Source organism: Carcharhinus amblyrhynchos, chromosome 31, assembly GCF_965287045.1.
Source record: "Carcharhinus amblyrhynchos chromosome 31, sCarAmb.v2.hapA, whole genome shotgun sequence".
In the NCBI taxonomy this organism is placed as follows: domain Eukaryota; kingdom Metazoa; phylum Chordata; class Chondrichthyes; order Carcharhiniformes; family Carcharhinidae; genus Carcharhinus; species Carcharhinus amblyrhynchos.
In genome coordinates this window covers 812,980-836,351 of record NC_137354.1, presented here as the reverse complement: position 1 = coordinate 836,351, position 23,372 = coordinate 812,980, and the positions used below count along the sequence as shown (strand labels likewise).

Here is a 23,372-nt window from a genome sequence, read left to right as displayed (position 1 = left end):
AAAATCTCTGAAAGTCCGAGTTTTAAAATCATATTCCTTGTTTTTAAAACTTCTTCAGATAACCGATCATAACTGCAGGTCAAGATAACGTCTTTCAGAAGATAAACAAGTTCCAGTCACTGCTCACTGAGGTGCTCCTGATAAAATGCCACTGCTTAAATTTGTCAAATTGAAACCCATCAAAAGTTGGGGGAAGAGGAGGTCCAATGCTGGAATAGGTGAGACACCAACTCACCGACCAACCACCAGGGTGTTTTGGTGAGATGGTCGTTCAACAAAATACTGTAGTAAGTGCCATTCATATTATCTTCAGTTACAATTGTTTGACAAGAAGATTGTCCTATTGAGGAAACAGACTGGAAAAATAAACAAGAGCATCTGTCACAATTTTATTGAGGTATTGTTAAAAATATCTGTTGGGACTCAGTGATGGAGAAACAGGTACACCAACTAAAGGTAACACTTCACATCTGTGGATTTTTGCCAGCAACAAGAATTTTTACACCACAGCATTGATTGCCCACAAATGGGTATCTGCGATTATTGCTCGGACAAGTGTCACACTTACCGTAAGATTCATGAAATTCAAAAACTTATGCAACATCTCAGTCATAATGGAGAAGTCGCCTTCAGGTAAAAGCTCCCTCACAGTAGTGACATTCACCTAAAAGAACAGAAAAGCCATCATGATTCAGGGTAATGCTGGGTATAGACAAATCCAACACACCACCCACAATAACTAGTATTGGAGTCTCAATGGTTCAATTCAGGACAGGACAACTTAGGGATAATTACTAAAGACCATCACATCACCCTCCTAGCTTCCAGATACCAAAACAATTACAATTATCAATATATCTGACTAGAATGAGGAGCGGTGATGGGGCAAGGGATTGAACACAGAATCCCTATAGTGTACAAGGTGCCAGTCAGCCAAGTGAATCTGCACCCTGTGCTTATAGTACCCCACCCAGGTAACCCCACGTATTTACCCCGTTCACTCCCTAGCCTCTTGGAACACTAAGGGACAATTTAGCATGGCCAATCCACTTAACCTACACATCTTTGGACTGTGGGAGAAAACCAGAACACCCAGAGAAACCCACTCAGACACAGGGAGAACATGCAGACTCCGCACAGACAGTCACCCAAAGCTGGAATTGAACCCAGGTCCCTATCACTGTGCCACCATGCCAGGGTATCAACTGCTACTGTTGGAAGTGTATGTATGGGCATCAGGTGTCAAGAGTTGGCTCTGATACCCCATTATCAATATTCTGTTGATACTCACTGACCAAGTAAGAAAATGGTAATGGAAGTACAGGCAACACCATGGAACTGGACCTCAGCCAGACAACATGACGGCCAACAATTAATGACTCCTGCGTCCCAAATAAAGGTATGGATTCATGTGCGCTCTGCTCAAATCATGGCTTGCCTGTCTGGACTGCTCATTTATAAATAAAATATTTAATCATTAAAAACATCAAACAGGTTTTGACTTAAAACCATCTTCATAAGGTGATGCCCTTACCGGACTTTCTTGACAGAGGCAACCAAGAAGCAGTGCTGTGTATGAGGCCACAATGCAGTCCTCCATGTGCTTTCCAGCATGCTGTAGGGCTGGAAAAGATGCAAATTATTCTGACACTTTTCAACAATGGTGCAGTTGTCGGTGGGTTTGGGGGAAGTGGAGGTGAGAAAATTTAACAGGAAGCAAAGGTGTTTGGGTCTTAGGTTTCAAATGATGAAGGTAAGATCTTAAATTATGCCAGCAATGCTCGGTGGTCTCAATTCATACCTTATCTCAGACATTTTAAGTGTAACATTTGTTGTTACCCTACTTTGAACATTTGAGCTGAGCAGAGCACAGAATGATAACTCGCTATGACATGACGACAAAGGTTCATCTAGATTCGAAACGTTGGCTCCATTCTCTCCCTGGAGATGCTGTCAGACCCGCTGAGATTTTCCAGCATTTTGTTTATGTTTCAGATTCCAAAATCCACAGCATTTTTCTTTCATATTGTATGAATGGAATACCAGTGGGATACCTGCGAATTACCATTGCCACCATGTTGTAGTTAAGGATCAAAAGCAGCTGAGCACATCCATTTAACAAATCCAACACCTTTGCAGAAGGAACTGGAAGTTCTCAACTCTGTCATTCAATGGAAGCCTTAGATAAGATGGCTTGGGAAATGAAGTGAGTGAGCACAATGTTTTATGGAAATGACTAATCACAAGCAAATACTTTAAATGCAGGTAGGATATAATTAAAGAAACTTTAGTATTGGGATTACATTTTATTTTGAAGCTCTTAATAGCTGAGATATCTCTTTCATACCTTTATTCAGGTCAATTTCTTCATCCTCCTCCTCCTTCTTTTCATTCTCACTCTTGGTACAGTTTTCTGACTGCACCCATTCCAGTGACCCAGCAGTTTCCTGCCACTGGCCACTCTGGTCCTGAGGTGGCACTGGCGTGTCTTTAATAAAATCATCAGTCTCGGTCTCTGCAAGACGGGCTGCTCGCTCTCGCTGCAGAAACAGCTGCCAGAAAAAAAAACATATTCCCATGAAATCAAGTGTAAGCACATCGGTTATGTAAGAAGAAATATTAAGGTGGCTCGTTCCATATTACAAGTCTATTAAATACTGACAGCAAAGAAACAGAAATACTGATTTTGGGAAATTTGTTGCACTCCAGAGCAACTGATCAAGGTCTTGCACACATGTACCAATACTTACCTAATTTTTAAAAAATACTGAACCAATATTTCTGAAATACTGAAAATACTGAACCTAATTTTTAAAAAATATTGAACCAATATTTCTCTTTGGTATTCACGCAGGGAGACGTAAACGTAGCTGTGGAGAACACTGGGTTACAGGGTTGTAAACTGGATAGTATTGCAGTTGATAAGGAGGATGTGCTAGATATTCAGGGTTTGAAAATAGATAAGTCCCCTGGGCCGGACAGGATTTACCCTAGGATTCTCTGGGAGGCAAGAGAGGCGATTGCAGAGCCTCTGGCTCTGATCTTCAGGTCGTCGTTGGTCACAGGTATAGTGCCAGAAGATTGGAGGATAGCAAATGTTGTCCCATTGTTTAAGAAGAGGAACAGAGACTTCCCCGGGAATTATAGACCGGTGAGTCTTACTTCTGTTGTGGGCAAGGTTTTAGAAAAAATTATTAGGGATAGGATTTATAGTTATTTAGAGAGTAATGAATTGATTGGAGATAGTCAGCACGTTTTTGTGGAGGGTAGGTTGTGCCTTACTAACCTTATTGAGTTTTTTGAGAAAGTGACCAAAGAGGTGGATGGGGGTAAGGCAGTTGACGTGGTATATATGGACTTTAGTAAGGCGTTTGATAAGGTTCACCATGGAAGGCTTCTGCAGAAAATGCAGATGTATGGGATTGGGGGTGATTTAGTTAATTGGATCAGGAATTGGCTAGCAGATAGGAGACAGAGGGTGGTGGTTGATGGAAAGTATTCGTCATGGAGTTCGGTTACAAGTGGTGTGCGTCAGGGAACTGCTCTGGGGCCACTGCTGTTTGTAATTTTTATAAATGATCTGGATGAGGGTATAGTTGGGTGGATTAGTAAATTTGCTGATGACACCAAAGTCGGAGGTGTGGTAGATAGTGAGGAGGGGTGTCATAGTTTACAGAGAGACTTGGACAAGTTGCAGAGCTGGGCCGAGAGGTGGCGGATGGCGTTTAATGCGGAAAAGTGTGAGGTAATTCACTTTGGCAGGAATAACAGATGTGTAGAGTATAGGGCTAACGGTAGGACTCTGAATAGTGTTGATGAACAGAGGGATCTAGGTGTACGTGTACATAGATCCCTGAAAGTTGGGAATCAAGTAGATAAGGTTGTTAGGAAGGCATACGGCGTCTTGGCGTTTATTGGTAGGGGGATTGAATTTAGGAGCCGCAGCGTCATGTTGCAACTGTACAAAACTCTGGTGCGGCCGCACTTGGAGTATTGCGTGCAGTTCTGGTCCCCACATTACAGGAAGGATGTGGAGGCATTGGAGAGGGTGCAGAGGAGGTTTACCAGGATGTTGCCTGGTATGGAGGGAAGGTCCTATGAGGAGAGACTGAGGGATTTGAGGTTGTTTTTGTTAGAAAGAAGGCGGCTAAGAGGGGACCTTATTGAAACATATAAGATGATTAGAGGTTTAGATAGGGTGGACAGTGATAGCCTTTTTCCTTGGATGGAGAAAGCTAGCACGAGGGGGCATAGCTTTAAATTAAGGGGTGGTAGTTATTGGACGGATGTCAGAGGTAGGTTCTTTACCCAGAGGGTGGTGAGGGATTGGAATGCCCTGCCTGCTGCAGTTGTAAATGAGCCTAGTTTGGGGGCGTTTAAGAGATCCGTGGATAGGTTTATGGATGGAAAGAGACTGGTTTAGGTTAGAGGGTCATTGCTTTTTAATTGGTCGGCGCAACATCGTGGGCCGAAGGGCCTGTTCTGCGCTGTAATGTTCTAAAGCAATGAAAGTGAGTCAAAATGAAAATAAAACATTCTGTCCACGTTTCTGCTTTCTTATCCCTGGGAATGTGGTGCAGTGCATCCACAATATCTGCTGCAGATTTGCAGTGAACCTCTTTGGTCACGAGTTTGCTGAGCAGTGTCCTGAGCTTCAGCAGGAGGTTAACTGAAGAGTTTCAAAGTACTCAGCTGAAGTAACTGGTAGTACAAGATTTGACCACTGCACTATTGAATGACTTTAAACTCAGGCTTGATAATCCCCTGCCCACACAGAGAATGTGGCCAGAGAATAAATCCTCAGGTTGGTACACATCTACATTTTTAGATTCTCTTCTGAGGATCTGTCTGTTTTAATCATATTCAATCAGAATGGAAACAAACCAATCTGTAATATCTGGAAGAATAACATGGAGAACATACAGGAGAGAAACAGACTGTTTGGCTGACTGACGTTTAACCTCCACAGTAATATCCTCCCAACCTTCTTCATCACTCCCTGTAGCAGAGGAGCACTTGGACAATGGGAAACTAAAGCGTGGGAAAGAACACCCATCAGCCCCAGGAGGGATTTGTAGGCCTAGTCATTTAGTTTCTACTTTTTAAAATTCACATTGTTATATTTCTTCTCATCATTGAAACAAAGGCTCAAAATACGAACTTGTTCATCTAGCTCAAGTAACTGAGATATGCTGTGACAGGTTCGGGCAGTTAACAACTGAATCATTAAATCAGCACCTCCTAAACCCTCATCTAAACTCTCTCAGAATTGCTAAACCACAGTTTACGGATCTGTAGTAAGGGGCAGCAAATCATGGCCTCACCAGTTGGCTCTTGGATCTTTATATACAGTAGAAAGGGAACGTTGCTTCAGAAACCGACAAAGCTCTACCACTACAATACATCTTGTTGGAGACCTTTTCATTATTTCACTTCTTATGACAATCAGATTGGACAGGAGACCTGAAAACCCTTAGGCTTTATGAAATAAGTCACTTAGTGCTAATATATGCCAACACCCACCTGCACCAAGGCCTCGATTGCTCCCACCTGTCCTTCCATCCTCAAACTATCGTTTCCATCCACAGCACAGAACGAGTCAAAGGAGCAGGGTGTTTCCATGTCAACAAGACAATGTCTATTGCGAGCGCTATGCTCCACAAGATTAATCAGCAGACCGAGTCCCTGCAAAAGACAAACACCAGTCAGTTCACCTTAAATATCCAATCTCACAGAGCCAATTCAGTTTGCAGGCTGACAGTTTAACTTATAGCTTTGCTGAAGATTGGGGATGTTGAACTGCACCTAACCTGAAGTGAAAGGTGTGCTCATTCAATCCCAACATTTTCCTTTGATCCACATTCTTTTTCAGTGAATTTTCAGCAGAAATAGGGAGTTAGATAGAGAGAGACAGAGACAGAGACAGAGAGATGGTAAGTTTCAGGTTTGATTGAAAGGAACTCAATTTATGTGGGCAGCACAGTGATTAACACTGTTACCAAAGTGCCACAGACCTGGCTTTGATATCTGTCTGTGTGGAGTTTACACGTTCTCGCCATGTCTGCATGGGTTTCCTCCAGGTGGCTCTGGTTTCCTTGCACAGTCTAAAGATATGCAGGTTAGGTGGATTAGCCACAATAATGTGCAAGGTTATAGGGATTGGGGTGGGGGCCTAAGCGGAGTGGTCATTTGGAGGGTCATACAGACTCCATGGGCTGAATGGCCCCCTTCGGTATATTAGTGTTTCTATGGTTCTATAGAAGTTACTTTGGGCGTGTATGGGGTGTCAGGGAGGGGTATTACCTTTGGTGAGGGAACATGTTGCGTCCTTTCAGGGCTGTTTATCCATCCTTTGTCCCCACCTGGAACTCAGCTCTCACCTGTGGCTCCCCGTAGCTGTTTGCATGCGAGTGGCCACACCCTGGGCAACGGCCTTGACAAGCCGGCTAAACCAGGTGAGGGTAGCTGACGGGTCTCAACCTTCGGTGAGATAGGGAGATGTCTATCCCAGCATGTCAAGACAGAGTCTGGCAGATTGAGCGGACGAGACCAATGGAAGTTCCAAGGGTCAAGACGGCGGTTTCTGCAAGCGTCGTGGAATGCGAAGAGCAGGACAAGACACGGAAGATGTCGTGGTCATCCACTGCGCCTAGTCCCACCTCCAGCCGTCTTGACTCTCGTCTTGCCACTGGATCTAGATGGGAATTGAGAAGAGAGAGTGAGGCTGACATTGCGCAACTCTCCCTCACTTTAATCCAAATCAAGTGCTAGTTTCAACACCATCAGTGTCCTACTCAACCCTTTAAGTCCTGTGGCGATGGGCGAGCAACGAAGCAGCAGGTGTGGATACACTGGGAGCTGTAATCACGGACCTGCACGCAGGCGGCTCAGGTCTAATGGTCGTTTTCCGCTGATCGAAGCAGCAGTGGAACTCGGCGTCTACATGGGCGACTGAGCAGTCCTCTTCAGGAATGCACTGCTCACCTGCATAGAATGAGGAAGGGGCCAGAAAAGATGCCCCAAACATTGCCTGCTTCACTACACCTTGGCCAGTTTACCGCAGCTGGTGGGGATCCCATCTTGTGGTCGAACACACAAAATAAAACAAGGTGGCACTGCTCATCATTGGCACTTGGAACGTGCGCACGCTTTTGGACAACCCTACAGCAGACAGACCAGAGAGAAGAACAGCCTTAGTTGCCAGAGAGCTTGCAAGATACAACATTGACATTGCAGCCTTGAGCGAAACTCGCCTTGCCAACGTAGTTCAGTTGACTGAAACTGGAGGTGGATACACTTTTTTCTGGAGTGGTCAGGGAGGCGATGAGCGTCGTGATGCTGGAGCTGGATTCGCCGTCAGGAGTCACCTTGATCGGAAACTTGATAGTCTACCCAAGGGTGTGAATGACAGCTTCTGCTACGGAACAAAAGTCAAGCCACCCTGATCAGCGCCTATGCCCCTACAATGAACAACCCGGACAAGATGAATGACAAGTTCTACGAAGAACTAGACACCCTACTATCAGCAGTGAGCAGTGCAGACAAGCTGATCTTGCTTGGCGATTTCAATGCAAGGGTAGGGTGTGACTCTGCAATCTGGCAGGGAGTCATTGGGAGGCATGGAGCAGGCAAATGTAACAGTAACGGCCTACTCTTAATGAAGACCTGTGTAGCACACGACCTCTTCATCACCAACACAACCTTCCGTCTGCCGACCCATAACAAGACCTCCTGGATGCAACCCCGCTCTAAGCATTGGCATCTTATCGACTATGTCATTGTCAGGAGAAAAGACAGGCAGGATGTCAGAGTAACCAAGGCCATGTGTGGTGCTGACTGCTGGAAACATCACAGGCTCATTGTCTCCAAAATGAAGCTCCGCATCAGACCCAAGAGGCGACCCCAAGGAAGCAAGGTTATGAAAAGAATCAATGCGGCCAAGCTAAAGAACCCCAGCATAGCTTCAGCACTGGCTGTAGACTTAGAAATCAAGCTTGCTGACCTACACCTCGCAGGCAGCGCTGAGGACGACTGGGAACGCTTCAGGGATGCTGTCCATACATCTGTGCTGAAGACGCTCGGGCCCTCCACCTGCAAGCAGCATGATTGGTTCAATGAGAATGATGAGGAGATACAGGCTCTACTTGTTGAAAAGCACTGTCTTCATCAGGCCTGTCAGAATGACCCATCTTCAGCTGCCAAGAAAAATGCTTTTACCAGTGCTCGGACAGTCCAGAATAAACTGTGTAAAATGCAGGTTGCCTGGCTGAGCACCAAGGCAATTGAAATACAGGGATACGCTGACAGAAATGACTTGAAATGGTTCTATGAAGCTCTCAACACTCTCTACGGACCTCAACCTCTTCAGAATTCCCCCCTCCTGAGTACAGATGGTACAACTCTCATTACAGAGAAGGCTCAGAGGCTGCAGAGATGGGCTGAACACTTTGAAGCCGTTCTCAACCGGCCGTCATCTATTAACGATGAGGCAATAGACGAGATTCCCCAGGTTGGTATCAATAGCGCCATGGACAATCTACTAGTAGTAGCCGAAGTCATGAAAGCTGTCAGCCAGCTATCCAGTGGCAAAGCCCCAGGGGCAGATGCCATATCCGCAGAGATCTATAAAGCTGCTGGTCCTGCACTTATCGAGAAGCTCACCGAATTGTTCCAGTCCTTTTGGAAGCAAGAATCCATTCCTCAGGAACTTAAAGATGCTTCCATCGTACACCTCTACAAGAGGAAGGGCAATCGGCAAGTATGCGACAATCCCCGAGGAATCTCGCTACTCACCATCACAGGAAAAACCCTCGCAAGAGTCCTGCTAAATTATCTGGTCACTCATCTGGAGCCAGGCCTGCTTCCAGATTCACAGTGTGGCTTCCGCAAAGGTTGTGGGACTACTGACATGATGTTTGCTGAGCGCCAACTTCAGGAGAAGTGTCAGGAGCAGAATCACGAGCTCTACACAACCTTTGTTGATCTCGCGAAAGCCTTTGATACTGTAAGCCAACAAGGCCTGTGGAGGATCATGTCAAAGTTCAGCTGCCCCCCCAAATTCATTCAGATGGTACGCCAGTTCCATGATGCATGATGGCCAGAGTACTGGATGGCGGAGAATCCTCTGAGGCATTCCCAGTCACCAATGGTGTCAAACAGGGCTGTGTGCTCGCACCCACACTGTTCAGCATGACGTTTACTGCCATGCTGAATGATGTCTTTCAGGACAGTGTTGCTGGAATCAGCCTCAAGTACAGAATGGATGGGGAAGCTCTTCAACCTGAGGAGACGTCAAGCTGTTACCAAAGTGAAGGAGACTGTTCTGAGGGACTTCCTCTTTGCTGATGACTGCGCCCTGTATACTGGCTCAGAGCCAGAGATGCAAGTCAGTGTGGACATATCTTCCACGGTTTGTGACAACTTTGGACTTACCATCAACATTAAAAACACTGAAGTTATGCACCAGCCTGCTCCTCATGCACTGAACACAGAACCCATATTCACAATCAAAGGGCAGAAACTACAGGCAATGGGCCAGTTCACTTATCTTGGCAGCACCCTCTCCCAAGCAGTGACTATTGATATAGAAGTTAACTACAGAATAGCAAAGGCAAGTTCTGCTCTCGGTAGACTGCGCTCCACTGAATGGGAACATCGAGGAATCAGCCCAGCAACAAAACTGAAGGTCTACAGCGCTGCAGTACTCACTACCCTCCTGTATGCCTGTGAAACGTGGACTGTGTATTGAAGGCATGCAAGACAGCTCAATCATTTCCACATTACTTGTCTTCGCAGAATATTACGCATCCGATGGCAAGACAAAGTACCAGACACTGCAGTTCTCTCTAGAGCAAGTCTACCATCAATCCACACACTGCTGCTGATAGCGCAGACCTGGTGGGCAGGTCATGTCATCCATATGTCAGACCAATGCATACCCAAGCAGCTCCTTTTTGGGGAACTCTCTGCTGGAAGACGCTCGCATGGAGAACAGAAGAAACGTTTCAAAGGCACACTCAAGGCCTCCCTGAAGTCGCCTGACAGAGACACGACCACCTGGGAAACGCTGGCACAAAACCGTCCTACCTGGCGCTGCCTCATCCACAAAGACTGTCAAGCTCACGAAACAAGGTGTATTGCTGAAGCACAACTTAAGCGCAAGCTGCACAAGTCCACAGCCACCAGCGCAACAACTATAGTGTCTACACAAGTCTGTCCAATATGTGCCAGGACATTCCGTGGCCGAATTGGCCTGATCAGTTATCTTCAGACACACCAAAACCAGCCTCAAAATTACTAATGGTGTCGAGGTCCTCATTGATGACAATGGACGAACAACATAAATTACTTTCCATGCACAAATCCAAGTGCAATGTCATGGGAGTATAAAATAATCTTGTTCAATTATTAAAGGCTAAATTTAACTTGGTAATATCAAGCAGAAAAAAGCTTCGGAAAGGAGTTTTGTATTTGGAAATATAGGAGAAATGCATGCCTGTGTTATCACATTACTCAATACTAGCTTTCCTTCTTTTTAAGGCAACTTAGTGTTACAATCATGCCCACAGAAACCATCCCTTTTAGTTGCAAAGTTAAATTGAGGACCCGTCTGTTCCCTTGAATGGATGGAGAAGATTGTACTGCACAGTTACAACAGTGACTGCATTCTAAAGGTGTCTATAAAGCATCTTGCAATATCATGACAGTGTGTCAGGCACTATATAAATGCATTGCTGTTCTTTCTTGGTCTCTACATTCTGTACTTCATGAAGAGGTAAAATTAAAACAAAACAGCCAAATAGAGGAGGGGGCATGCAAAGCAGATCAGCAACACTGTTAAGCACACACTCCTCTCACTCCCACTGAGTACCTGCTGTCTGTCCTCAAGTTAAGTCATATAATGCCTTGACTCTTAACGAAAACAATTCCCAAGGCTGAAGATGATTCTGAACATCAAAAATCAGGAGTAGTGTAAATTAGTAAGCTGGTGTAAATCTTGAGACATTTTCAAAGAGGAGGCATTTGCTATATTGCATCTGCATCTCACAAATCAAATAAAAATATATTGCCATTGACCAAGAAAAAAAAAAATCGAGTTTGATCCACTGCTCTACATGCAGTTTTGATTTACAGTATGAGTACTGGCCTTTACAGGGCTTAGGGATATGGCAAGGAGTGTGGAGTCTATTAATTAGGTTAAGATAATTGAAAGTAAAGAACAACCTTCACCTGTAACTCCTTGTTTCTACTACAGGCACCTAGAGGGGGTGAAAAGCTGTGGTGGCATTCACTGGTGATTACATCTGTTTCTTACCAGCACTCGGATGTCAAATCTCTGTTCCTGAGGTATGTATTGTGGCACCTGAAGCACGCAGTTCATGGTTGTGCTGATGAGGTTGTCCTGCTCACCAGTCTTTGTGCTGCCCCACTCTAAAGTGAAACAGAATATGAACAGACTACCACGATACTGTGTAATGAAAAGTATTTATGGGGGTATTAAGTTTACCCCACAGCTAAGATCACAATGAATCAATAATTTTGAAATTACTTCTTATAATTAACTTCAGAATTGATAAATGTCACAACATCCATCAGCCTCACTGCACAGCTTGGATATAGGCCTTTCAGCAATTCAAACCCTTCTTCAGCATCAACTATTCTTGACCTTGAGGTCAAGTAGAGGAGAGCCACAAAAAAATTAACTAAACATTAACTAACACTGCTATTGTGTTTGTAAGAAGTCTCATAACACCAGGTTAAAATGCAACAGGTTTATTTGGTAGCAAAAGCCACTAGCAATCAAATAAACCTGTTGGACTTTAACCTGGTGTTGAGACTTCTTACTGTGTTTACCCCAGTCCAACGCCGGCATCTCCACATTATTGTGTTTGTGTGCAGTATAAAAAAAAGACCCTGCTATATCTACACTATTACCACTATTCCTAGCCTTTATCACCATCGTTTACATTTCCTTTGTTTTTTTTGTCTACATCATTCCCATCAATTACAGCCCCCCCACCCTCATTATAAGTCCCATCTATTTTCCTTATCTTCAGCTCCAACGGTAGGTCATTCTGAATCGAAACGCTGGCTCTATTCTGTCTCGATGTGGAGATGCCAGCGTTGGACTGGGGTAAACACAGTAAGAAGTCTCACACCAGGTTAAAGTCCAACAGGTTTATTTGGTAGTAAACGCCACTAGCTTTCGGAACGCTGTTCCTTTGCCAGGTGAGTAGACAGTTCTAATCACAACTCTCCACTAATCTGATGAAGGAACAGCGTTCCAAAAGCTAGTGGCGTTTACTACTAAATAAACCTGTTGGACTTTAACCTGGTGTTGTGAGACTCTTACTCTATTCTGCCTCTACAGATCCTGTCAGACCTGAGATTTTTCAGCATTTTCTGTTGTTTCAGATTTCAGCATCCTTAATGTTTTGGCTTTGAACAAACGTGCTTAATTATTTAATAACGGTTTAAAATTTGCAGTATTGTTACACTTTGGAATTGTGGCATATTAAGAACACATACCTATACTGCACAAAAAGAGAATTAATTTTGTTCCAGCTGGGAAGTTTTTTGGCTGCAGTCTCCATTATAAAATGACTGGGGCAATGTATCCTGATTGCACAATATGGTTGTGGACATTACTTGACAGAGCTCTTGATTTCATGCAATAATTGATGAAGGACACAATAAGCTTGTTTCTAAAGCACTGCACATTGTAATCAGTGTGTTAAGTGGGCTCTCGATGTAGTCAAATGCCAAGGTCAGCAAGAAGTGGGGTGGAGAAGAAACAATGGAGAGGCAGTGCCAGGTCACACAAGGAGCTGATGAGCAGCCTCAGGGATGACAGAAGCAGCAGCTTGTTCACCTGGCCTTGTAGCCCAGGGAACAGAAAAGTGTCCACGGGAGGATGATGTTGCCTCAAAAATAAAGAAATGAGCTGCTGCTGCAAGTCAAAAAAAAAACTAGATCAAAATTAAACAGATGTTTCAAAAACTGGGGCAGATCATAAAAGACCATGAAAGGTTGAGTAATTAAGCCAAATTTGTCTTTTGCTAATGGTTTATCAATAGTTCTTTCGTATAAAAGAGGGGGAAAAGTGATCAAACCCACGGATTTTAACAGGGTCAAAGTATGGCAGAGGATGTTGGGGCAGGCATAGAATGAAATTGACAATAAAAGAATAAAGTAGAACTTCTAATTTAGAAGAGGGCAAGCTTGGAATGAGAAAGTATCTAGCCAAGGTAAAACACAGCTTAAGATTGGCAGGGAAATGTGTAACTCATGAATAGGTGATCTTGAAGGAGATGTCTGAGGTACAAGCTATGCCCTGGGTTCCCTGGGTAATAAGGGAGATAGAGATTGGGATGGAACAAAAAGTGAAGATACATGATAAATTCTCCAATTGAGAACCAGGTCAAATACAATAAGTTGAGAGGAGAAGTGAAGAGGAAAACAAAATTAACAATGAGAAAATTAAAATAGAACGGCGGTTAACATAAAAGGAAACCCAAAGACCTACTACTGGTATTTAAATTGTAGGCAGGCAATAAGAGATAGGGTGTGCTCAATGAGGGACAAAGAGTGATGTATGTTTAGAGACACAGGGTAAGGCTAAAAAGAGTTTATTAGTCTTAAGTGAGGCTTACATTAACACTACAATGAAGTTAGTGAAATTTCCTTAGTGGCCACACTTCAGCGCCTGTTCAAGTCAAATGCACCTAACCAGCATGTTCTTCTGACTGTGGAAGGAAACCGGAGTACCCGGCGGGAACCCACACAGACACAGGGAGAATGTGCAGGATCCACACATACAGTGACCTAAGCCAGGAATTGAATCCTGCTCCCTGATGCTGTGAGGCAGCAGTGCCAACCACTGTGGCATGAATGCTTAATGAGTACTTCGTCTCAGTGATTACTAAGGAAAAGGAATCTGACAAAGTATTGGAAGGGGAAATGGTAGAGGTAATAGGGTGAAAACTGATACACTGGAAAGACTAGCTATACTTAAAGTGAATAAGTCACCTTGATACAGATGTTTTATAGCTAAGGTTGTGAATGGAAGATAGGAAAATGGCTTGCCATAATCTTGATATGGGAAAGGTGACAAAGAATTTCAGAGTGGCAATGTAACACCCTTATTCAAGAAAGTCCATAAGGACATTCCTAGCGACTACCAGTTTAACAGTGGCGTAAAATTTTAGAATAATAATCAAGGGAGGGGAGGGGCAGAAAGAGATACATAGAGAGAGAGACAGAGAGAGAGACAATCAATAGCACTTGCGAGCCAGCATGGATTTGTAAAGCTCCATTAAGCTTCACTAATCTAATTGTATGTTTTGATGAAGCAACAAAGGTTGATGAAACGAATGTGGTGGATGCTATTAAAATAGATTTTAAGAAAGTCTGTGACAAAGTACCACACAGAAAGTTGGTTAACAAATTAAGGCTCATGGAATAGGAGAGTCAGCTTGGATTTAAAAAAATTGGCTTAAGGAGAGAAAACAGAGTGTAATGGCAGATGGTTATATTTCAGACAGGAAGATGGTAGACACTGGTGTTCCCCAAGGATCAGTGATAGCACCATTGCTTCATACATATGATTTGGATATTGGAATACAGTGGAATTTCAAAATGCTATCAATGACACTAACTTGAAGTAACGGTAGACTGAGGATGATGCCAATTGATTGCAACAGGACATTGACAGAACATAGAACATTATAGTGCAGAACAGGCCCTTCGGCCCTTGATGTCGTGCCGACCTGTGAAACCAATCTAAAGCTCATCTAACCTACACTATTCCAATATCATCCATATGTTTATCTAACAGCCATTTAAATACCCTTAATGTTGGCGAATCCACTACTGTTGCAGGCAGGGCATTCCACATTCTTACTATTCTCTGAGTAAAGAACCTACTTCTGACATATGTCCTATATCTATCACCCCTCAATTTAAAGCTATGTCTCCTTGTGCTAGCCATCTCCATCTGAGGAAAAAGGCTCTCACTGTCCACCCCATCAAATCCTCCCATCAGCTTATATGCCTCTATTAAGTCATCTCTTAACCTTCTTCTCTCTAACGAAAATAGCCTCAAGTCCCTCAGCCTTTCCTCATAAGACCTTCCCACCATACCAGGCAACATCCTGGTAAATCTCCTCTGCACCCTTTCCAATGCTTCCACTTCCTTCCTACAATGCGGCAACCAGAACTGTACACAATTCTCCAAGTGCGGCTGCACCAGAGTTTTGTACAGCTGCAACATGACCTCATGCCTCCTAAACTCAATCCCTCTACTAATAAAAGCTAACGCACCATACACCTTCTTAACAACCCTATCAACCTGGGTGCCAACTTTCAGGGATCTAGGAATACAGACACCGAGATCTCGCTACTCAACCACACTATCAAGTAACTTATAGCCCAGTACTCTGTATTCCTGTTACTCCTTCCAAAGTAAATCACTTCACGCTGTACCGCATTGAACTCCATTTGCCACCTCTCGGATTGGCTCTACAGCTTATCTTTGTCCTTCTGTAACCCGCAACATCTTTCCGCACTGTGCGCAACTCCACCAACTTTAGTGTCATCCGCAAATTTACTAACCCAAAGATAGGCTTGCAGAATGGGCAGATGGAATTTAATAGAGAGAAATGTGAGGTGATGTATTTTGAGAAAAGGAAATAAGGAGAGGCAATATGGATTTAAGGCACAGTTCTAAAGTGTGTAGGGTCAGAGGGATCTGGGGGGTGGGTGGGGGGGCAAAGTTTCACGTGTATAGATCTTTTAAGGTGGCAAGACATATTGAGGGAACATTTTGAAACTTGGACTTCATAAATTGAGACAAAGGGCTCTAAAATAGGGAAGTTACAACTCGAGTATTAGTTAATGGAAAGGGTCCTGAGAGACAGGATTTATGACCATTTGGAAAGATTCAGTTTAATCCGTATAGTCAGCACAGTTTCGTGAGGGGCAAGTCCTGCCTCACAAATTTGATTTAGTTACCTCCTCAAAGAATTCAGTGTGTGGACGAAGGTAGAGCTGTGATGTTGCGTACAAGGATTTTAGTAAGGTGTTTGATAAGGTTCCCCATGGTAGGCTCACGAAGAAGATAAGGTGGAGTGCGATAGAAGGAAATTTGGCCGATTGGATAAGTAACTGGCTGTACCATAGAAGACAGAGGGTGGTGGTGGAAGCAAAATTTTCTGACTGGAGGCCAGTTACCAGCGGTGTACCACAGGGGTCAGTGCTGGGTCCTCTGCTATTTGTGATTTTTATCAATGACTTAGAAGAAGGGGCTAAAGGGTGGGTTAGTAAATTTGCTGACAACACCAAGATTGATGGAGTAATGGATGAGGTGCAGGGCTCTTGCAGGCTGCAAAGAGACATTGATAGATTGCAGAGCTGGCGAAAAACTGCAGCATGCGACGGTGCAGAGGGACCTCGGGGTCCTTGTGCATGAGTCGCAAAAACCCAGCCTGCAGGTGCAGCAGGTGGTCAGGAAGGCGAATGGGATGCTGGCCTTCATAGCGAGGGGGATTGAATATAAAAGTAGGGAGGTCTTGCTGCAACTGTACAGGGCACTGGTGAGGCCGCAGCTGGAGTACTGTGTGCAGTTTTGGTCGCCGCACTTACGCAAGGATATTTTGGCCTTGGAGGGAGTGCAGAGGAGGTTCACTAGGCTGATACCGGAGTTGTGGGGGTTGGACTATGAGGAGAGGCTGAATAAACCAGGCTTGTACTCGTTAGAGTTTAGAAGAATGAGGGGAGATCTCATTGAGACATATAAGATGATGAATGGGATGGACAGGATAGAGGTGGAGAGGCGCTTCCCGCTCAGAAAGGACAGTAGGACTAGGGGCACAGCCTCAAGATAAAGGGGGGGCGGTTTAGAACGGAGTTGAGGAGGAACTTCTTCACTCAAAGGGTGGTGAATCTCTGGAATTCTCTGCCCGTTGAAGTGGTGGAGGCTGCCTCACTAAATATATTTAAGACGCGGGTTGATAGGTTTTTGATAGGCAAGGGGATTAAGGGTTATGGGGAGAGGGCGGGAATGTGGAACTGAGACACGACAGATCAGCCATGGTCTTATTGAATGGCGGGGCAGGCTCGAAGGGCTAGATGGCCTACTCCTGCTCCTATTTCTTATGTTCTTAGAGCTGGGCCGAAAAGTGGCAGATGGAGTTTAACCCTGATAAGTGTGAGGTGATTCATTCTGGTAGGACAAACTTGAATGCAGATTACAGGGTCAATGGCAGGGTTCTAAGGAATGTGGAGGAACAGAGAGATCTTGGGGTTCATATCCACAGATCACTAAAGGCTGCCACTCAAGCAGATAGAGCCGTGAAGAAGGCTTATAGTGTGTTAGTGTTTATTAACGGGGGTTTGAGTTTAAGAGCCGTGTGGTTATGCTGCAAATATATTGGACGTTAGTGAGACCACATTTGGAATATTGTGTTCAGTTCTGGTCAGCTCACTATAAGGAGGATGTGGAAGCATTGGAGAGAGTACAGAGGAGATTTACCAGGATGCTGTCTGGTTTGGAGGGTAGGTCTTAAGAGGAAAGGTTGAGGGAGCTGGGGCTTTTCTCTATGGAGCAGAGGAGGATGAGAGGCGACTTAATAGCGGTTTATAAGATGATGAGAGGGATTGATAGAATGCAGAGACTATTTCCTTGGGTGGATGTAGCTGTTACTAGGGGGCATAAATATAAGGTTCATGGTGGGAGGGTGTCCGAGGTAGGTTCTTTACTCAGAGAGTGGTTGGGGTGTGGAATAGACTGCCTGCTGTGATACTGGAGTCAGACACTTTAGGAACTTTCAAGCAGTTATTGGATAGGCACATGGAGCACTCCAGTTATAGGGAGGGGATAGCTTGATCTTGGGACTGGACATAGCTCGGCACAACATTGAGGGCCGAAGAGCCTAAAATGTTCTGTAATGTTCTATGTTTCTTAGTATTGTGTCCAGTACTAGTTACCATATTTTAGGTGCGGGGGTGAAAAACATCCATGGGTAAGCAAGGAAGTTAAAACTAAGGCATATCATATTGCAAAGACCAGTGACAGGCTGGAAGATGGGGAAACTTTTAAAGATCCATAAAGCGTTACTAAAAAAGAAATAAAAAGAGCTAAGGTAAATTATGAAAGAAAACTAGTACAAAATAAAGGAGAGAAGCGAATGTTTGTCCCTTCCCTGGAGGGTGAGGCCAGAGAGTTAATAGTGGGGAACGCAGAAATGATGCATGTGCTAAGTTAATATTTTGCCTCAGTTTTCACAGTGGAGGACACTAGTACCATCCCAAAACTAACAGGCAATGCAGGGGTAATACAAAGGGAGGAACTTAGAACAATCATCAATAAGGAAATAGTACTTAACAAGGATATCACTGATGTTGAGGACAGGGATAGGTGTGTGAACGCTCGACAACTTTAATATATCAAAGGAGGAAGTGTCCATTATCCTAAATTGCATTAAGGAAGACAAGTCCCCGGGGCCAGATGAGATCTATCCCTGGTTACTGTGGAAGGCAAGGGGAGAAACAGCTGGCACTTTAACAGATATTTTCACATCCATTTTAAGCGCAGACAAGGTTCCACAGGACTGGAGACTAGCCAATGTTGTTCTCTTGTTTAAGGAGGAAAGCAGGGACAATCCAGCAAATTATAGGTCAGTGACCTGACATCAGCGATGAGGAAGTTTTGAGAAGATACTGAGAGACAGGATATATGCATAATTGGAGGAAAATGGACTAGCCAGTCATAGGCAGCATGGTTTTGTAAGGAGAGGGTCATGTCTCACCAACTTGATTTTTTTGAAGAGGTGACATAGAAAGTTGATGAGGGAAGGGCTGTGGATCTACTTTATATGGACTCCAGTAAGATGTTTGACAAGTTCCACATGGCAGACTGGTACAAAAACTAAAATCATAAGAACATAAGAAATAGGAGCAGGAGTAGGCCATCTAGCCCTTCGAGCCTGCCCCACCATTCAATAAGATTATGGCTGATCTGTTGTGGCTCAGTTCCACTTTCCCGCCCTCTCCCCATAACCCTTAATCCCCTCTCTTATCAAGAACCCATCAACCCGCTTCTTAAAAATATTTAGCGAGGCAGCCTCCACCACTTCAACGGGCAGAGAATTCCAGAGATTCACCACCCTTTGAGTGAAGAAGTTCCTCCTCAACTCCGTTCTAAACCGCCTCCCCTTTATCTTGAGGCTGTGCCCCCTAGTCCTACTGTCTTTTTTGAGCAGGAAGAGTCTCTCCACCTCTATCCTATCCATCCCATTCATCATCTTATATGTCTCAATGAGATCTCCCCTCATTCTTCTAAACTCTAACGAGTACAAGCCTAGTTTATTCAGCCTCTCCTCATAGCTCAATCCCCTCAACTCCGGTATCAGCCTAGTAAACCTCCTCTGCACTCCCTCCAGGGCCAAAATATCCTTGCGCAGGTGCGGCGCCCAAAACTGCACACAGTACTCCAGCTGCAGCCTCACCAATGCCCTATACAGCTGCAGCAAGACCTCCCTACTTTTATATTCAATCCCCCTCGCTATGAAGGCCAGCATCCCATTCGCCTTCCTGACCACCTGCTGCACCTGCAGGCTGGGTTTTTGCGACTCATGCACAAGGACCCCGAGGTCCCTCTGCACCGTCGCCTGCTGCAGTTTTTCTCCACGTAAGTAATAGTCCTTCCTACCAAAGTGGACCACCTCACACTTGCCAACATTAAATTCCATTTGCCATTTCCTGGCCCATTCGCCCAGCCTATCTAGATCCTTCTGCAGACTCTCCACACCCTCCGCACAATTTGCCTTTCCCCCCAATCTTGGTGTCATCAGCAAATTTCGACACCCTGCACTCGGTTCCCTCCTCCAGATCATCTATATAAATGGTAAATAGCTGAGGCCCCAGCACCGACCCCTGGGGCACCCCACTAGTCACCAACCGCCAATCCGAATAGCACCCATTGACCCCCACTCTTTGCCTCCTACTTGACAACCAATCCTCTATCCACGCTAACACCCTACCCCCAACTCCATGTCCCCTGACCTTCTGCAATAACCTCTTGTGAGGTCACGTGGGATTCAGGGTGGGCTGGCTAGATGGATTGTTCGGTCAAGACAAAGAAATCCTAAAAGGGTTGGTATAAAATCCTGGACAAGATTTGCTGTTAAAAGAGGAGTGGAAGCTTTGTTTAAAAGTGTCATTTGGAAAACCTGATCTGTATTTCAGAATGCAAACTGCTAAGGGAAAGCATTATTATGAAAGAAAATTTTAAAGCATATTTTTGGGACTGGAGTTCAGAAACTCATGTGACAATCAACTCTGGGGTGGGGGGGGGGAGAATTGTGAAGAGAAAACCACAGACACATGATTTTCCTTTATGAAGGGGAAATCATGCTTAACAAATATGTTGGAATTGTTTGAAGATGTAACTAGTACAGTTGACAAGGGAAAGCCAGTCGATGTGGTATATTTGGATTTTCAGAAAGCCTTTGACAAAGTCCTACACGAGATTATCGTGCAAGATTCAAACACATGGGATTGGGGGAATTACTGAGATGGATAGAAAACTGGTTGGCAGAGAGGAAACAAAGAGTAGGAATTAATGGGTGCTTTTCAGATTGGCAGGCAATAACTAGTGGGGTGCACAGGGATCGGTGCTGGGACCCAGCTATTCACAATATATGTTAATGATTTGGACGAGGGAACAAAATATAACATCTCAAAGTTTGCAGATGATACCAAGTTGGGTGAGAGGGTGAACTATGAGGAGGATGCAGAGATGCTTCAGAATGATCTGGATAGATTGGTTGAGCGAGCAAATCAATGGCAGATGCAGAATCATTTGGATAAGTGTGAGGTCATTCACTTCAGAAGCACAAACAAGGCAGCAGATTACTACCTAAATAAATTGGGGGAGAAGAGTGTGCAGTGGGATCTCGGTGTCCTTGTGCACCAGTCACTGAACGTAACCATGCAGGTGCAACAGGCAGTAAAGGCGGCAAATGGCACATTAGCCTTTATTGCAAAAGGTTTTGAATACTAGAGCAGGGATCTGTTGTTGCAATTATACAAGGCCTTGGTGAGGCCACGCCTAGAGTACTGTGTGCAGTTTTGGTCTTTTCTGATGAAGGATGTTCTAGCTCTCAATGGAGTGCAGCGAAGGTTTACCAGGCTGATATCAAGGATGGTGGGACTGATGTCTGAGGAGAGATTGACTAGGTTAGAATTGTTTTCGCTGGAGTTTAGATGAATGAGGGGGGGATCTCATAGAGACTTGTAAAATTCTACCAGGGCTAGACAGAGTAGATGCAGGAAGGATGTTCCCAATGGTGGGAGAGTCAAGAACCAAGGGTCACAGTTTGAGGATTCAGTACCAGAGGAAGTAGTTGATGCCGAACACTGAATGTATTCCAGAGGCAGCTGGACATAGCACTTGGGGCGAATGGGATCAAAGGTTATGGGGAAAAAGCAGGATTAGGCTATTGCGTTGGATGATCAGCTATGATCGTAATGAATGGTGGAGCAGGCTCGAAGGGCCAAAAGGTCTCCGCCTGGTCCTATCTTCTATGTTTCTATGACACTAACTTGGATACAGAGCGATGTGTATTTTTGACCACAGCCAATCTACGTGAAGGGATTGTGTTCAATCAGAGAATCCCTACAGTGCAGAAGGAGGCCATTTGGCCCATGAAGTCTGCACCGACCACAATCCCACCCAAACCCTATTCCTGCAGCCCCTTAAATTTACTCTGCTAATCCCCCTGACACCAGGGTTAATTTAGCATGGCCAATCAACCTAACCAGCACATCTTTGGACTGTGGGAGGAAACCCACAGACAAGGGGAGAATGTGCAAATTCCACACAGACAGTGACCTGGGGCCAGAATTGAAACTGTTTCTGGTGCTGAGGCAGCAAACATTGCTGTGGTTAGCACTGTGCCACCTTACCGCCCCATTAAAACCAAAGAGACCATTGTAGTTTAAGGGACTGTGTTAATCTTAAAATCTGTTTATATTTGTTAAACTAAGGGGGAAGTAAAGGAGTACATTATAATCTAATTGTTCCATATTTAATAATTTTTTTTGTGCTTAAACTACCTGTGACTCTGCTCCTCTATGTTTTATACAAAGTAAAACTTAAGTCTTTTGAGTCTTCTGGAATCTTTCGTCCAGCTATTTAAACTGGATCGTAACAATAAGATAGACAAATCTAGTGTTGTGGAAGCATAGAAAATCAATGATTTCAAATGGAAATCGGATGGTCACTTTAAACAAACTTGCAGGAGAGAGTGGGGAAACGGGACTAACTTCCTCTAGACAGCCAGTATGGACTGAATAGCCTCCTTCAGTGTGACAGTAACTAATTCTGTGAAAGCAGCTGTGTGGCAGTTAACAATGGTTACACTGCTGCCTCAGAGCACCAGGGAGACGGATTCAATTCCCGCCACCGGTGACTGTCCGTGTGGAGTTTGCACGTTCTCCACATCTGCATGGAGGTCTCCATGTCCTCCAGGTGCTCTGGTTTCCCCCCTCCAGTCTCAAGTTAGGTGAATTAGCTTTGGCAAATGTGCAGGGTTACAGGGATAGGGTGGATGATGGGTAGGCAGATGATAGGGCTGAGTCAGTATACACTCAATGGTCCAAATGGTCTCCTACTCCACTGTTGGAATTTTATCGTAACTGACATTTTGAAGCCCCCAACAAACTTTTGAAGGGTGGGAAGTCAAGAGATAGGGAGTATATTTAATCAATAAAAGTGGAATTAATGCCACAGCTCTCAGTTTAAAAAACACGGATGCTTTATATGTCATGATTATTTTCAACTCCGTGTACTTAAGGCTCTGAGCTGAGTACAATGGTCCACAAAATATTTTCTTGCCCTCCATTTAAACTTACCATTGTCGTTGGTCAAATTTAACAAGACCCCAAAGATTGCTCTCATGCAGTCCTCCACTGCTTTGCCAGTATGACTGGAGGCACTGTACTGTGGTAGGGAATTGCTGTTTTCCGTGCAAACCTTGCTTTCTTCCCGGTTACATCGTGTGATCAGCTGCTCACAATGTCGCAAAGCCCTGCAGATAAAGCACAGTTAACAAGACATCAGGAGAGGGAAGGCTGTGTGTCTGGAGACTTATGGCTTGGTTCACATAAAACAGTACAAATCACATAACCTTAAACAAATTGCAATTCAGTCTGTCACAAAAGATTGCTAACTGACTTGAGAATTTCAGTAAAGACTGCAGCACTTCGAAAATGTGAGAACGTGGAAACATCTCTCCCCTTCCCCAGGTTTAAATGCTTCCTCTCTGGTAAACGTTAAAATCCACATTTTAACAAAGTATATCTTTTCAATT

At 44.4% G+C, this 23,372-nt stretch overlaps 1 protein-coding gene across 1 annotated transcript in view; it reads right to left on the bottom strand.

Annotated features, from left to right (window-relative positions):
* LOC145360575 (wings apart-like protein homolog) overlaps nt 1-23,372 on the bottom strand; it is a 217,520-nt gene that overhangs the window by 9,807 nt on the left and 184,341 nt on the right. Inside the window, exons 13-18 of the mRNA XM_080215902.1 lie at nt 22,915-23,090; nt 11,315-11,430; nt 5,524-5,685; nt 2,348-2,552; nt 1,535-1,623; nt 569-664 (exon numbers count right to left, since the gene is read on the bottom strand). Coding sequence (XP_080072028.1) covers nt 569-664; nt 1,535-1,623; nt 2,348-2,552; nt 5,524-5,685; nt 11,315-11,430; nt 22,915-23,090 — 844 coding nt within the window. The remainder of the gene's footprint in view (nt 1-568; nt 665-1,534; nt 1,624-2,347; nt 2,553-5,523; nt 5,686-11,314; nt 11,431-22,914; nt 23,091-23,372) is intronic.